General features: G+C 37.5%; 1 protein-coding gene across 5 annotated transcripts in view; it reads right to left on the bottom strand.

The window, feature by feature from the left end:
• The window catches only part of CTTNBP2 (cortactin binding protein 2), a 211,271-nt gene that overhangs the window by 43,279 nt on the left and 153,459 nt on the right, over positions 1-14,533 (bottom strand). For 4 of the 5 annotated variants that reach the window (XM_043966829.1, XM_043966830.1, XM_043966832.1 and 1 more), the window contains 3 exons: positions 9,545-9,697; positions 9,184-9,371; positions 2,702-2,880 (listed from right to left, as the gene is read on the bottom strand). In XM_043966829.1, the coding sequence (XP_043822764.1) occupies positions 2,702-2,880; positions 9,184-9,371; positions 9,545-9,697 (520 nt within the window). Of the gene's footprint in view, positions 1-7; positions 507-2,701; positions 2,881-9,183; positions 9,372-9,544; positions 9,698-14,533 lie in introns of those variants that run through there. The other variant, XM_043966831.1, reaches the window with a different exon arrangement.

Here is a 14,533-nt window from a genome sequence, read left to right as displayed (position 1 = left end):
GGGAGAGTGCAGAGATGTCACCAGCTGGCTAAGACAGCAGACAGTTTATTTTTTTTACTCACATGGGTAGAACTGTTCTAAACCATAATAATCAAAAGGCTAATGCTTGAAGATGCAGAATTCAGATGATGCTGGGGATTTTACTACCTTTTCTAGAGAGTTGCTTTCATTTTGGAATAAGGAGGAGTATTTAACACTTCCAATTGCACAAATGGTTGGTGTTTTTGTTTTTTTTTTAAATCAGTGTACAGTTAGGAAGACAAAGGCATAATGAGCTCTTAATTTCCATCATTTCGACTAACATGTTGATGTCAAAGATTTTTGCTCAAATTTTTGCTCAAATGCCAACATTCCCTAGAGTGTTAAAATGCTGTGTCCATATTTTTACTTACGGATGAATGTGACAACCACTTCATGATACACTTTCTTCTTCAGTTCATCAATGGGAAGAAAGGCTTGCTCTTATTCACAGGCAGCTAGGTGGTGCAGTGGATAAAGCTCTGGGCCTGGAGTCAGGAAGACCTGAATTCACATCCCTCCTCGGACACTTAATAGCTATGTACCTTAAGGCAAGTCACTTGACATCTGCTTGCCTCACCTGCCTCAACTATAAAAGGGGGATGATAACAGCACCCACCTCTTAAGGTATCGAATGAGATCAGGAGAAAATGAGATAATATTTGTAAATATTAGCATAGCGTCTAGCACATAACTAATGGTATATGGATGGTAGCTATTATTATTTTTGTTCTTCCTGTTTTACCCAAATATCCCACATGTCAGTTGGTTGAACAGTGTTTTACACTATACAGGGTTACATCACAGTCCACAATTGTAGACTTGAACAAACTGTGTAAATAATGTCATAGAAAGACTGTTTATTAAGTATTTATTAGGTGCCAGGCACCATAAACATTCACATGATTGTAAAATAAATGAATTCAACTGGGAACTTATTTGCAGATCAAGGCCCTTAAAAAAAAACACCCAAAATCAAAAAGTTTTTCCAAGGTAACTAGTCATACTATAATTTCTTTTTCTGTTTCTCTAAGTTTGGATTTTAACATATCTGGTTTTATAAATGTAGGATATGTTTATGGTTATAGTCATAACTAGGGAATGGTAGATGTAGCTTCTCCCTAGGATGCTAAATTTAGAGGGCACCACCACAGGATAGAAATAGCTGTCTTGGCAGAAATAATTAGTTCAAAAGTAGGAAGCTAGTGGGTGGTGAGGCGACCTAATGCCACCCAGCAGTGTTCTCACACCACTATCCCAGCATCTGTGTCGCCCCCATCATAAGTTTCTCACTCTGTGACCCTTTGAAGAGGGTTCATTGTGTGCCACTTCCCAAAGGAGCAGCACATAGTGGTCCCCAAAGCACAATAATTCTTAGTTATGGCTCTGAATGTAGTTATTCATTCCAAAGAATTAGAACATATCTTGCTTTAATTGTCCATGTAAAGAGGGACAGGGAACTAATGAATAATTTAGCCAACAGATCATTTACTGCTTCATTTTAGCCAATGGTTTCTATTTCCTTCTCCACCAAATGTTATATGAGTTTTTCATAACCAACTAACATGAATTTTGCTTTCTAGAATTTTTCTAAAGCTGGAGACATTGGCAAGTAAATGGAAAGCAGAAGAGAGGAAGTGAAGAAGGGTTCACACATTGAGATTTTAATTAGTGGTCTTTTTAAGATAATGTGAACATCTTCAACCTTAAATAAAGTTAGAGAAGAAGCCTTTTTCTGAGACTTAAGATTATCTTAACTAAATTTTTCAAGCTTTAAAAAATATGTCATTTGTATTTATTAATATTCTTCCATGGGACAGCTAGGTGGCACAGTGGATAAAGCACTGGCCCTGGATTCAGGAGGACCTAAGTTCAAACACGGCCTCAGACACTTGACACTTACTAGCTGTGTGACCCTAGGCAAGTCACTTAACCCTCAATGCCCATATATATATATATATATATATATATATATATATATATATATATATATATATATATATATATATATATACACACACATATATATTTGAATATTATTTATATGTAATATAAATATTTAAATATTGCAATATTTAAATGCAAACTAAATGGCTTTCAAAAGCCACAGCATATTTGGACACAAAAACCGACTATAGCTTAAATTATATTAAGAAACTTGGTGGAAGTTTTTTCAGAGACAGTTTAGGGTACTAGATAGAATATTGGACTTGGAATCAGGCCAACCTGGGGTTGAATCCCACATAGGCTACTTATAGCTTGTCAACCCTAAACAAGCCACATTAGCTATCTAGGCTTTATCAGTAAAATAAGGGGACTTAGATTTAAATGCCCTCTAAGGGTCCTTCTACTTCTGTCTCCAGCTCCTATGACTGTTAACAACTCAAATAAAAAAGAAGCCGGTTCCTACTGACACATTTCCCCTAAATCCTTTGATAGAAAAAACATTTCTCCTCATTAAAATGATTCTTTTTGAATATATGAAGAGTCTGAAATTCAAAATGGTAGAAATTCAGCAAGAAAAGTAAAAAGTGAGTAATTATGAGATTCCCATACCAATACAACTCCACATAGCCTTCAAATTGCCTATAATTCCCTACCCACCTGGAATATCACAATTTCTCTCGAAAAGCATCCATCTTCACACCTTTGAACTTGAAAACAAAGAAAAGAAGTTACTTACTTCACTGTCACCTGGGCATGTCCTGGAACTACTGGACAAGAGAGGAAATATTTCGGCCCAATTAGTGCTTCAGGTGTGCCTAATCGGGACAAGCAGGAGTTCAGCTGGTGCCAGACACTAAGAATCCAATCTATAATCTTACATACAGGGTCACAGGGCAAGGGCACTTTACCTCTGAACTAGAAAGAGAGGAAAACAACACAGGCTTTAGTCTAGCCTGATTGGCTCTGGAAGGTTCCTTTTCACATATTTATCAAGACATTTGTAAAACTACTAGTTAAAAATATGCTACCAATAAAAATGTGGCTAATATCCTTTGATTGATACAGTGATACCTTTATTTGGTTTATACCCAAAAGTGATCAAAGAAAGAAGAATGACCAATGTGTATAAAAATATTCATAGCATATTTTTTTGTAGTATCAAAGAAACGGAAACCAAAGGTATCCCTATCAATTGAGGGATAGCTGAAAAATATCATGGTATATGAATATAATGGAATACTATTGTGCTATTTAAAAAATGACAAAAATTTCAGAAAAACATGGGAAGATTTTCATGAATTGATATAAAGTGAAGTGAGCAGAACCAAGAGAACCATACCATAAAAACCATAAAAAGACTGAAAGACAACTTTTAAAGATTTCAGAACTTTGATCAATATAATGGCCACCCACAATTCCAGAAGGCTGTGGATATTATATATTATTTTGTAACAGAGAAATTTTGGGTTCAAGATGGAGATTGAGATGTTGTTAAACATGCCAATGTGGGAATTTCATTTACTATATATATTTATTACAAGGTTTTTTTGTTTCGTTTTTGTTTCTCCTAAACAAATGGTAGGGCAGTGTTGGAGGGAGAGAAGGAAAATAAATATTTGTCAATTAAAAAAAAAGGAAAAGAAAGCAAAAATAAAATAAAAAAAAACACCACGGAGTTTCAATTTACTTATCACCAAACTGAAAGTGGACTGGATACAGCAGACATGGGAATGAGGGTAGAAGGCAGGCAATGACTAACACTTATTAAGTCTCCACTGTGTCTAGGACTTAGTGCTAGATGTGGACAGAGGTATAAATTTTAAATAAGACATGGCCCCTGTCTGGATGGAACTTAAAAGAGTCTAGAAGGGATGGATAGGAAAACAAGTATAGAACAATAATGTAAATATTATATGAAAAGAACATTAGAAATACAGGATGAAGTTTTACAGGAGGTCTTGTGAGGCCCAGTGTGTTGGGTGAATGCCTTCCCTTTCAATCTGAAATGAATGATATTAAGTGATGATCCTTTTCCCAATAATGAACTATTAGTGAGGGAGGTAGGATGGGTAAAGCTCTGTGACTCTCAAGCTCTCCCTCAAAACAAAAATCTAGCTTTCTGACTAAGACCCTAGATAAAATAAATGAGTGACAGTATAATGTTTCTTTCTCTTCTGTGGTTAAGAAACACCACACATTCCCTGGCATGGTTAGGGAGACTGAAGTGAGGGTAACTCCCATCTAATTTTTTTAAACTTTTGAAAATATTCTTTATTACAAATTGGACAAATATAAACTATTTTTGTCTTTTCCCCCTTCTGAACTTCACTCAGATTAATCTTTTATGTATTTTTTAATGTTTCATTGATTTTCTTGCTTTTTTTGTATCACTATCATGACCTTCCCCATGTCCCCTCAGAAGTCTCCCTCTCTACCACCTACAAAAAACTCTTCATTGTAACAAATAAGTGTCCTAAGCAACACAAATCTACACATTGGTCATGTCTGAGAATGCGGGTCTCATTCAGCATCTCCAGTTCGCCACTTTTATCAAGAGGTAGGAAGCACAATTCTTCATTGGGTTTTCAGGACTCATGATTGGAGTTCTTAAATCTATCATAGTTGTTTTCTTTACAATGTCATATTCACAGCATAAATAGTTCTGCTCATTTTACTCTGAATCAATTCATAATCCTAGGTTACTATGAATTCATTCATTTTGTTATTTCTTATAGCACAGTTACATTCCATTACATTCATATACCATAATTTGTACAGTTATTCCCCAACTCACAAGCATCCACTTTCCAGTTCTTTGTGATAAAAAAGAATTGCTATAAATATTTTTGTGCATATGCATCCCTTCCCTCTTTTGTTGATCTTGCTGAGGTATATCCAGTCATGATATTGCTGGGTCAAAAGATATACACAGCTTAATTTTTTTTTTTTTTTTTTAGTGAGGCAATTGGGGTTAAATGACTTGCCCAGGGTCACACAGCTAGTAAGTGTTGAGTGTCTGAGGCCGGATTTGAACTCAGGTACTACTGACTCTAGGGCCGGTGCTCTATCCACTGTGCCATCTAGCTGCCCCCCCTTTTTTTTCTTTTTGGTGGGGGGGTGGGGGTGGGTAGAGTGCCAAGTTACCTTGGAGAGATTCACAATTCTACCACCAGGAGAGTAACAAGCTCATCCCCTCCCAACAAACTATCCTTTTTCTTTTTTGTCATCTTAGCCAGTCAGACATGTGAAAAGTGAAACTTCAAACTCATTTTAATGTGCATTTCTCTTATTATTAGTAGTGATTTGGAGTATCTTAAATTTTTATAGCTTGCTTTTTTTTTCCTTTTGAGAGATAACCTTTAACCATCTATCTACTGAAGAATAGCTGTGGTTCTACTCTCATGCCTCTTTGTGGTTTGGAGATAACACTGGGCTTCTGAGACCCCTGGAAAGCTGGCGTTCTGGAAAGCTCTACCAACATGGAAAAGGTGAGCGGAAGGGGACAGAGCTATCTATCAGGTGAGCACCAACCCAGATAAGTTCAAAGAAGCTCATTACTAAAGGGTTTGCTATCAAGTACATAATATTTTTGGCCCAACAAATTAAGAAAAACTGTCTATTTACAGTCTATTCCAATGTATCATGCATATATCTTTTTTGTACCTAGTTATTTGCATATTGTCTTTCCCATTAGACATGAGCTCTTTGAGAGCTGGGCCTATCCTCGACCTTTCTTTTTATTTCCAGAGTTCAGCACATAGTAAGTCCTAAATTAATGTTTACTGCATTTGAGGGATTTGTGATTTTTGTAAATGTCACCAGTGTCCATGTGGATTAAATCTCAGGTCTTTTGAAGTACTGGGATTTCAAGAAGAGAGAATTAATTATTGGATTGGTAGCTTACATTTGAGTTTGAATTTGGAGCAACCTGAAGTTATATGGATTTATAATATATTGAATTCAGGAATTCATATTTTTTCTTAAATAAAAATGTATTTAAACTAGTGGTTAACTTATATAGATTCAAAGACATTCACTTTGGTAGAAATAATAACACTAGATACTCCTGAGTGCCTTTAATATCTTGGCCTTATATCACAGTTAGTTACTGGTTAAGTTTTTTTTTATTATTATCTAAAGTGACAACATCTGTAAATTTAAGGCGTTAAGAATAAATAAGAGGGGGGCTAGGTGGCGCAGTGGATAAAGCACCGGCCCTGGATTCAGGAGTTCCTGAGTTCAAATCCGGCCTCAGACACTTGACACTTACTAGCTGTGTGACCTTGGGCAAGTCACTTAAGCCCCATTGCCCTGCCCCCCCCCAAAAAAGAATAAATAAGAATACAAAAATAGCTCTTCCAGATTAAAGGTGTTTATATCCACTTGAAAAAAATGTGCTAATTTTCAGTAACATTCCACATAATCCTTATGGTAGTATGATTTGTTGGAAATTGTATTGGATAAAATTCAATTTCTTTTTGTATCTCGTGAAATTGAGGTCATGAATCAGACTATTTACTGTTTAAATAACTCTAAACTTTTAAACTATTGTGAAATATGATATAGTAACTGCCTTTTCTCTTTCATTTCTGATGAAATGAAATCTCTTCAATGCCAAGTATCTATGATTAAATCTTGAGAAGGAAATGTGAAATGTAGTTATGGCATGAAAGAGGCAAAGCAAATGAAGAAACCTGAGGGGTCAGGGGAGGGAGGTGATCCAGGAACACAGGTACCATGAAAACTGAGGTCACTTGATTTTTTATAGTTTATAAATATTTTTGTTTCTAACTATTACTTCTACAAACAGCTACCCCTGACTCTTTTCATAATCTTTCTCATGGAAATATTCCCTTGTGAATTCTGAGAAAATCAATTTATGGTTTAAGTCACACTCCATGGTGTGAAGGTGTCCTGGGTCCCCAGAGGCCAGGCCAGCAGAGTAACAATTCTGGCAGAAAGTGACAGTAAGAGACCCAGAAACTTACCCTAGTTAGAGACCAGACTAGTTAGCTTTAGAAAAACCTGTCATCAAAAAGTTGGCTACCGGGGGCAGCTAGGTGGCACAGTGGATGAAGCACCAGCCCTGGATTCAGGAGGACCTGAGTTCAAATCTGACTTCAGACACTTTACACTTACTAGCTGTGTGACCCTGGGCAAGTCACTTAACCCTCATTGCCCTTGGTGGGGGGTGGCTACCAAGTTTTGTTTTTTTTTGAGGGGGCATAACAACTCATGAAACCATCTGCCAAAGTGTGGACATAATAATGATGATGATAACGATAATATTTATGTAGCAATTTCAATTTTATAAAGCTCTTTACCAATATCTCATTCTTTGGTCACAACAACCCATAAGGTATTTCATCTTACTACCCTCATTTTACATTTGAACTCAGTTCTTCCTGACTCCACGCTCAGTGCTCTATTCATTGTGCCACCTAGCTGCCTCTGGTGATCTACGTGGCTGACAGGAATTCCAGAAACCAATGAGATTTAAAAATATGGGCAGTACTTAACTATCCAAACAGATAAAGTGAAAAAATTTAAACAATTGTGGGGTGGGGGTGGGAATGACCTGTTTTAAACTCCAGCTTTCTTAAATGATGGTAAAAAGGTGAAAGAAGAAATGACTACAAAGAGGCAGTTAAAATGCCATTAAGATTTGTTCTGTTTACATTAAGGCAGAGTTTTTAATCTGAGGTCTGTGAACTTTAAAAAAAAATTTTGATAATTGTGATAATTGGTTTCCTTTGTAATCCTGTATGTTTTATTTTATGCGGTTAAAAACATGATTCCGAGAAGGGCTCCACAGACTTTGTCAGCCTGCCAATGGGTTCCAAGACCCACTCCCCACCCTATCTGAGGTTGCCAATATGCTACAATTGCTGTTCCTTCTTATATGTTTTCCTCCAGGATTGATTTTATTAATTTACCTGACCTGCAAATTAAAAACACTGCTGGTTTCTCTCTCTCCTCACCTCCCCCTTTCTTCCTCCAATCATTGAGACACAAATGGAAAGCAGTGTATGAAGCTTAGTGCTGTCTTTTCAAAATGAAGGCCATCACTTTGCCTATTTCTTGAAATACTGCCAATGTTGCAGGGTGAAATCTGCCCATTCCATATGTGGGCACATGTGACTTGAAGCAATGTAATTCATATTTTAATCATGATGAGGCTGTTAGAATATCAATAATAGGAGGAGCTCTGACACATGCTATTGATTTCTGCACACCTGGTTTGTAATGCCTTTGGTCATAAGCAATAAAACCCTCATTGGGTGATCAATCTTCTGGTGGGAAGAACTTTTTAACAAAAATACTAATTTTGTATTATCAACTGTATCTATTTCATGATGCATAAGACTAAGAGGACTGCAAAACTCTTAGCTCACATAACAAAATCTTACTTTCATTGTTTATATAGCTGAGTCCTGACCTGTACCCTCAGGCTAAACGTCAAAGATATAGTCCCTTCCTATAACATTTAGGGGCATTTCTTATGCAATACTAAAATATAACATTTTATAAAATTTATAAAATTTCATCGAGGGACTATATAACCTTTGAAAAGAACTTAAAGGTGATCAAAACTATTTGACTTCATTAATTATTTCAAATTGACAGCCAGGAGGACATGATAAAAATGTTATTTAAAAATTAGTTGTACACATGTAATGTGTATTTTTAATTTTTATTTTTTGGTCCAAATGTAGGACTTTATAAATGTAGGGAACTCTCAAGTGTATAAACTCCATCAACTGATGCAGATGGGTAATCTCTTTGCAACTTATGGTCTAGCTAATCTAACTGGAGCACTAAGGAGTTCAGTGAATAAGTGCCTATAGTCACACAGCAAGGGTGTATCAGAACCTGAACTTGAACCCATGTCTTCCTGCCTTCAAGACTGACTCTCTATCAACTATGCTATAATTCTTCTCATGTTGTGTGTTTGTGTGCGCGCACGCGTGCACTCATGTGTGTGCATGTGCAAATCACTTGCAAGATTTTTGTACATGTATAGAAATCTGTTTGATACATATGCATAAATCTATATACATGCATATATATCCATAGCACAATTCACATATTAAAATAAAGGAAATATAGTACAACATTTTCCATGATTTGGTCAATTAAGAGATCACAGCCCTTACTAAGCTTCATTCAGAACACCAGACAGATAGGCCAATGTGGTAGCTGCTCCTTCTCCATTACCTTATTCATAACTTTCCTTCTTAAAAACCTCTGTAGCAAGCCGTGCATTGGCTCTCCATCCCATCTTAGCTGAACCCAGCGGAAATGTTGCTGGACCAACAAATCAGAGCCCTGGAGACGGGATTTGGCAATTGTACCCATCAGAAAGCAGTTCTCATGAAAGTAATAGGATTCAGAGGTTCCATTTCCTAAAAAGGAATCCAAAGTCACAGGGATATAACAATCAAGTTTCATACAAGCTGCAATATGGAATAAATGCAAGCTTAGCCATTAAAATAAGAAGAGACATTGAAATTATCACGTGGACTGTTAGGAGCCAAATGCACAGAAATGCAGGCTTCCTGATTTGTTCTCCCTTTACCTTTTTGAAAAGTACAGGGGTTTTCAGTGCCACGATTTTCAAGAGGTGCCAGAAAGTCTCCCAGTAGCTCAGATAATGAAGCTTTTTCCAAATTCTCCAAGACAATGATGATTTTCTTACTTACGGGAGGCTGTTTCACTGGGATAAGACAAGCTATGAGAGAAGGAACAATAAAGGATTTAAAGATTTAATAAAATGGAAAACATAAAAAAATTATCTAAAAAAAAAAATATATATATATATAGCCTTTCCCCCCTTCACATAAAATAAACAAATACTATGGTAGTCTAAGTGGCACAGTGGATAGAGCACTGGCTTTCAATCAGGAAGACACATCTTCCTGATGTAAAGAATTAATTGTTATTTGAGGTTTTTATGCCTCAGCAGCACACTGGCCTGGGGCTCTGCAAACCGCAAGGTGCTCCACCCACTGGTTGTAGCCGTTGCCATGGCGCTGGCCACTGGCCCATGCCTACATGGGTCTGGCAAAATTATAATGATTGGAAGCCTGGTGAGGGCAGTCATGTGACTGTCAGAGCAGCCATCCCATTGGCTGGGGGCTGTGTGGGATTTTCTGGGATTGGGGAGGAGAATTCACCATTCTACCTGGAAGTTGGAAGGCAACAGGAGCTCTGCTGCATATTCTCAGCTGATTCCTGGGCGGTGGTATTTTTTCAGGTTGTATAATTTCCCTTTCCCCATTTTATTTCCTTTCCCTTGATCCTACTGATCCTGTTTGTGTTGTTTTTTTTTAAGTTCGTTCTTGTTAAAATAAATCCTGTTCTGTTTTGAGGGAGGCTGCCAGTCTCCTTCCTTGCCCCAATATTGTGGCAAGCTGCTTAGCTAACACTCCCCAATTAAAAAATGGTCCCCACAGTTTTTGGTGAGCCAGTCAGGATTTGATTAACCTAGTGAATTTCTTTACACTGAGTTCAAATCTGGGCTCAGATACTTACTAGTTGTATGACCCTGGACAAATTACTTAACCCTGTTTTCCTCATCTGTAAAATGAGCTGGAAAAGGAAATGGCAAACTACTCTAGTCCCTTTGCCAATAAAACCTCTAATGGGGTCATGAGAAGTTGGCTACTACTGAAACTACTCAACAATATGATGTAATAGAAAGAGCATTAGGTTCTGAATCACAAGACTTAAGTTCAATACCAAGTCTGTTATGTGTGGTATGAGACTTTGACAAGTCTCAGTACCACTCTGGTGTCAATTTCCTTAAGAGTAAAATGAAGTTCAGAGCCAATTAATTTTTAAAAAGCATTTACTTTGTTCCAGGCACTGTATTTTATAAATAACTCGTTTAATCCTCAAAACCACGCTGGGAGGTAGGAGATGTTATTATCCTCATTTTATAGTGGAGGAACTGAGGCAAAGATAGATTAAGTGATTTGTTATAGATCACAGAGTTAGGGTCTGATGTTGGATTTGATCTCGGGTGTTCATGACTCCAGGACAAGCACTGTACTATCTAGCTGCCTAGGTGGTGGGAAAATAAGACTGTGGATGAAATACCATCACACCTGTGCATTTGGAAAATGCACCTTGACAGCTGAGTGGTGGATGATTTAATGAGGGGAAATATTTAAGGCAGGGAGAACAGCAAGAAGGTTATTGCTATAATCCAGGTGAGAGTGGATGAAGGCTTATACTAGAGTAACACCCATGTAGGTGGAGAAAAGCGCACATGTATGAAAACCATATATTTAGAACTGGAACGGATCTCTGAGATCATCTATTTCAATCTCATTTTACAAATGAGGAAACTGGGTGGAGAATTTTGTTGAACAAGATGAAGTCCATTTCAATCTATGATCTTTTCAAAACATTTAGGTAAATTCACCAAGCACTGACTATGGGAAAGGTACCGTGTTAGGCACTTAAGGGTGCAAAGTATTAGAGCAGAAATAAAACAGTATGTAGAATTCAAATTCCTTGATGTAAGAAGTGGTTTGATTTTTGCCTTTGTATTTTGGATCCCAGGGAACTAAGGATCAGAGAAACTGAGCGCTTATCATTAAGCCATACAATTAGATTTGGTGGAAGCAGGATTAGATTTTGTATTTCAGTGGTATTCTCACTGTTGTATACATTAATAGACATACATGCTTATACATGTATGCATGCACATGTAATTCAACAGAAAGAGGGAAGATCAACCTGCTACATATTAATTCAAAATGGGTAAATAATTATAAAATTAATACTTTATGAAGGAAATAGATTAGCTGAAAATATACCCATGTAAGTTTATTATGTATCTGATAAAATGGCTTTCTTTTCAGTGAAAGATTCTAAAGAATAAAACTTAAGACTTTTGTTTTAAAGCTTGAGAGCCTTTATTTAGTTAATGCTTCATAATAAGAAAAAAAAGAAGGTAGGAAGGAAGGAAGGAAGGAAGAAAGGAAGGAAGGAAGGAAGGAAGGAAGGAAGGAAGGAAGGAAGGAAGGAAGAGAAAGATTCATTTGAAAATGCAGAGGATCATCCTGCATTATAAGAAGCCAATAACCACCAATATTCCTGATGTTGTGTTAATAATTCACTTTCAACATTCAGAAGAACGCCTTGGGTGTTTTTAATGCCTACCCCTGAGCTTGAAATAGCTTTTTGAATTTTATCAAGCTCCAAGAAAAAGAAAAAAAAAACAACTTCAGCAATCTCAAAAAAAAAAAGCCTGGCTGCTCCCAAATTTGATTTGTATCCTGCAGTGGGCCATCACACAAGCATCTGCTATGTGCCTGACTAAATTATTTTCATCATAAGCCCTACAGCAGAGAGGCTACTATAAGGTTCTAATTCTCAGAGACCATGATATTTTCTAAAGATAACATTCATTATAGAGATGTGTTGAACCTGTAGATATAAACAAACAATTGATTTAAATTAATTTAAAGAAAGCATAGGCAGTTTTTTAAAGCACCTAGTGACAAAACAAATCAACTAGGCTCAAGAGCATATGATATTTGTGCATTTAGCCATTTATTTCCTTGTTCCTGGCAGCTGGAAGTCTTGGTTTGGTCTCTCCCTGTATAAAATGTATGTGTCTGGTTCTCCTGGCTCATATTCAAATGAGAACGAAGCTGCTAGAAGCTAGGCAAATAGGCCCAGCTAGAACATGTCTGTAGAAGCCATAGCAATGGATGATTCATACCAATGATGACCATGATTAATCAAGAAACATCTATGGAGGGCATATTATGTGCCACGTGCTAGAAATACAAAGAAAGGGAAAAGCACAAAAAAGTCTTTTCCCTCAAGGAGTTTTCATGCTATTAGTGGAGAAAACCTATGAATAAATAGGTGCAAACACAAGAGATATAGGGAAGAAGGGAGATAACCTTAGATCAGGGTGTTTTGATTTTTGTCCTGGACACAAATTGTGCCATTCTTTATTTCTTTCATGGGCCCCTTTGGCAGCCTGATAACACCTGCAGACCCATTCTCCAAATAAGGTTTAAAATTTTAAATAAAATATATGGGATTACTAAGGAAATCAATTATACTGAAATAATGACTAATTTAAAAAAATAGGTTACAGATCCCGGGTTAAGAACCTCTGCGTTAGGTCATATTGCCATAATTCAAAAATTCTAAATTAAAATTTTTCTCCTCTCACTCTCAGGACCACAATCCAACCTCACATGCTTATAGGAGATGACATCTTATTTAAGAGAACACTGATGTCATTCGACCGTAACACCCTCAGCTCCTGGTCTCAATTCCTCAATTCCTTCTTCCTCTTTTTTGATAGTCTCAGAAGGGGTGTCCTCTACACAGGCAGTATTAAGGTTACTTTTTGTCTTGGGCCCTTCATCCCACTCCCTCCCCTTTCCTGGGTCATGCTTCAGCAATCAAATAAATCATTCCCCTGCTCTCCAGCACCTTTGTTTTCTTTCTTTTCATTGCTTCCTTTTCAGCTGCCTATAAACATATTGGTGTCCCCAATCCAAAATAAATAAATAAAAACCTTCTCTTGACCCTTCTATCACTTCAAGGCAATGTATCATCTAAAACTCTTCTTTTTTTGTGAGGCTATTGGGGTTAAGTGACTTGCCCAGGGTCACACAGCTGGTGTCAAGTGTCTGAGGTCAGATTTGAACTCAGGTCCTCCTGAATCCAGGGCCGGTGCTTTATCCACTGTGCAACCTAGCTGCCCCCTAAACTTCTTTTAAAAGCTGTCTATACCCAATGTCTCTGTGCTCTTACTAGCCCCTTTCCCTTTAACAACTTACATTTGGGTGTTATCTCCACCCCCACACCCAGCACTCAAATTAAATTATTTTTTCAAAGGTCGGCAAACTTAATGACATTTGATCTCTAGGCAGGTTTTGTCAATGCCTATCACTACTTTCTTAGCTTCAGAAAAGCCACCCTCCTGGTTCTCCTCATTCCTGTCTCCTCTATCTGCTTCTTTACTGCTTCCAAGGTGTTCTCATATTCACTCTTTCCTCCCTCCCTCTCCCTCTCTCTCATCAATTCCCAGGACTTCAGCTATCATCTATGCAAATACCTCCCAAGTCTCTATCCCCAGAGCTGACTTCTTCCTGGAGCTCAAGGCCTGCATCTTTACCTGCCTATAGGCTAGCTCTACCTGGTTGTAAAAAGGGAACCCCAAACTCAACATGTCTAAAACATAAGATTATAATCTTTCCTCCTAAAGATTTTCCTCTTTTTCACTTCACTATTTGCCTGCAGTACCATCATTTAGCCTGTTTCTCTACCATAATTTTGGAGTTCTTTTTATATATTCTTCTCTCTCTGTAACGATTGGAATGATGCCACCTGCTGGAGACTTACTGTAGAAGAGCTCTGCCCATGAGGTGAAGGTCTTTGAGGGCAAGACTATGCCTCTTTTCTTTGGCATTGGGAAGTGACGTTTGCTGGTGGGAGGAAGAAGGGGGAGCCTGGCGCTGACTCTGGCTCTTTCTGGTGGACTCTGGTGGAGAAGGCAGCTAGAAATGCGCTCTCCCTTTAATAGATA

Source organism: Dromiciops gliroides, chromosome 5 (genome assembly GCF_019393635.1).
Source record: "Dromiciops gliroides isolate mDroGli1 chromosome 5, mDroGli1.pri, whole genome shotgun sequence".
In the NCBI taxonomy this organism is placed as follows: Eukaryota; Metazoa; Chordata; class Mammalia; order Microbiotheria; family Microbiotheriidae; genus Dromiciops; species Dromiciops gliroides.
This window is presented reverse-complemented; position numbering and strand designations above follow the sequence as displayed.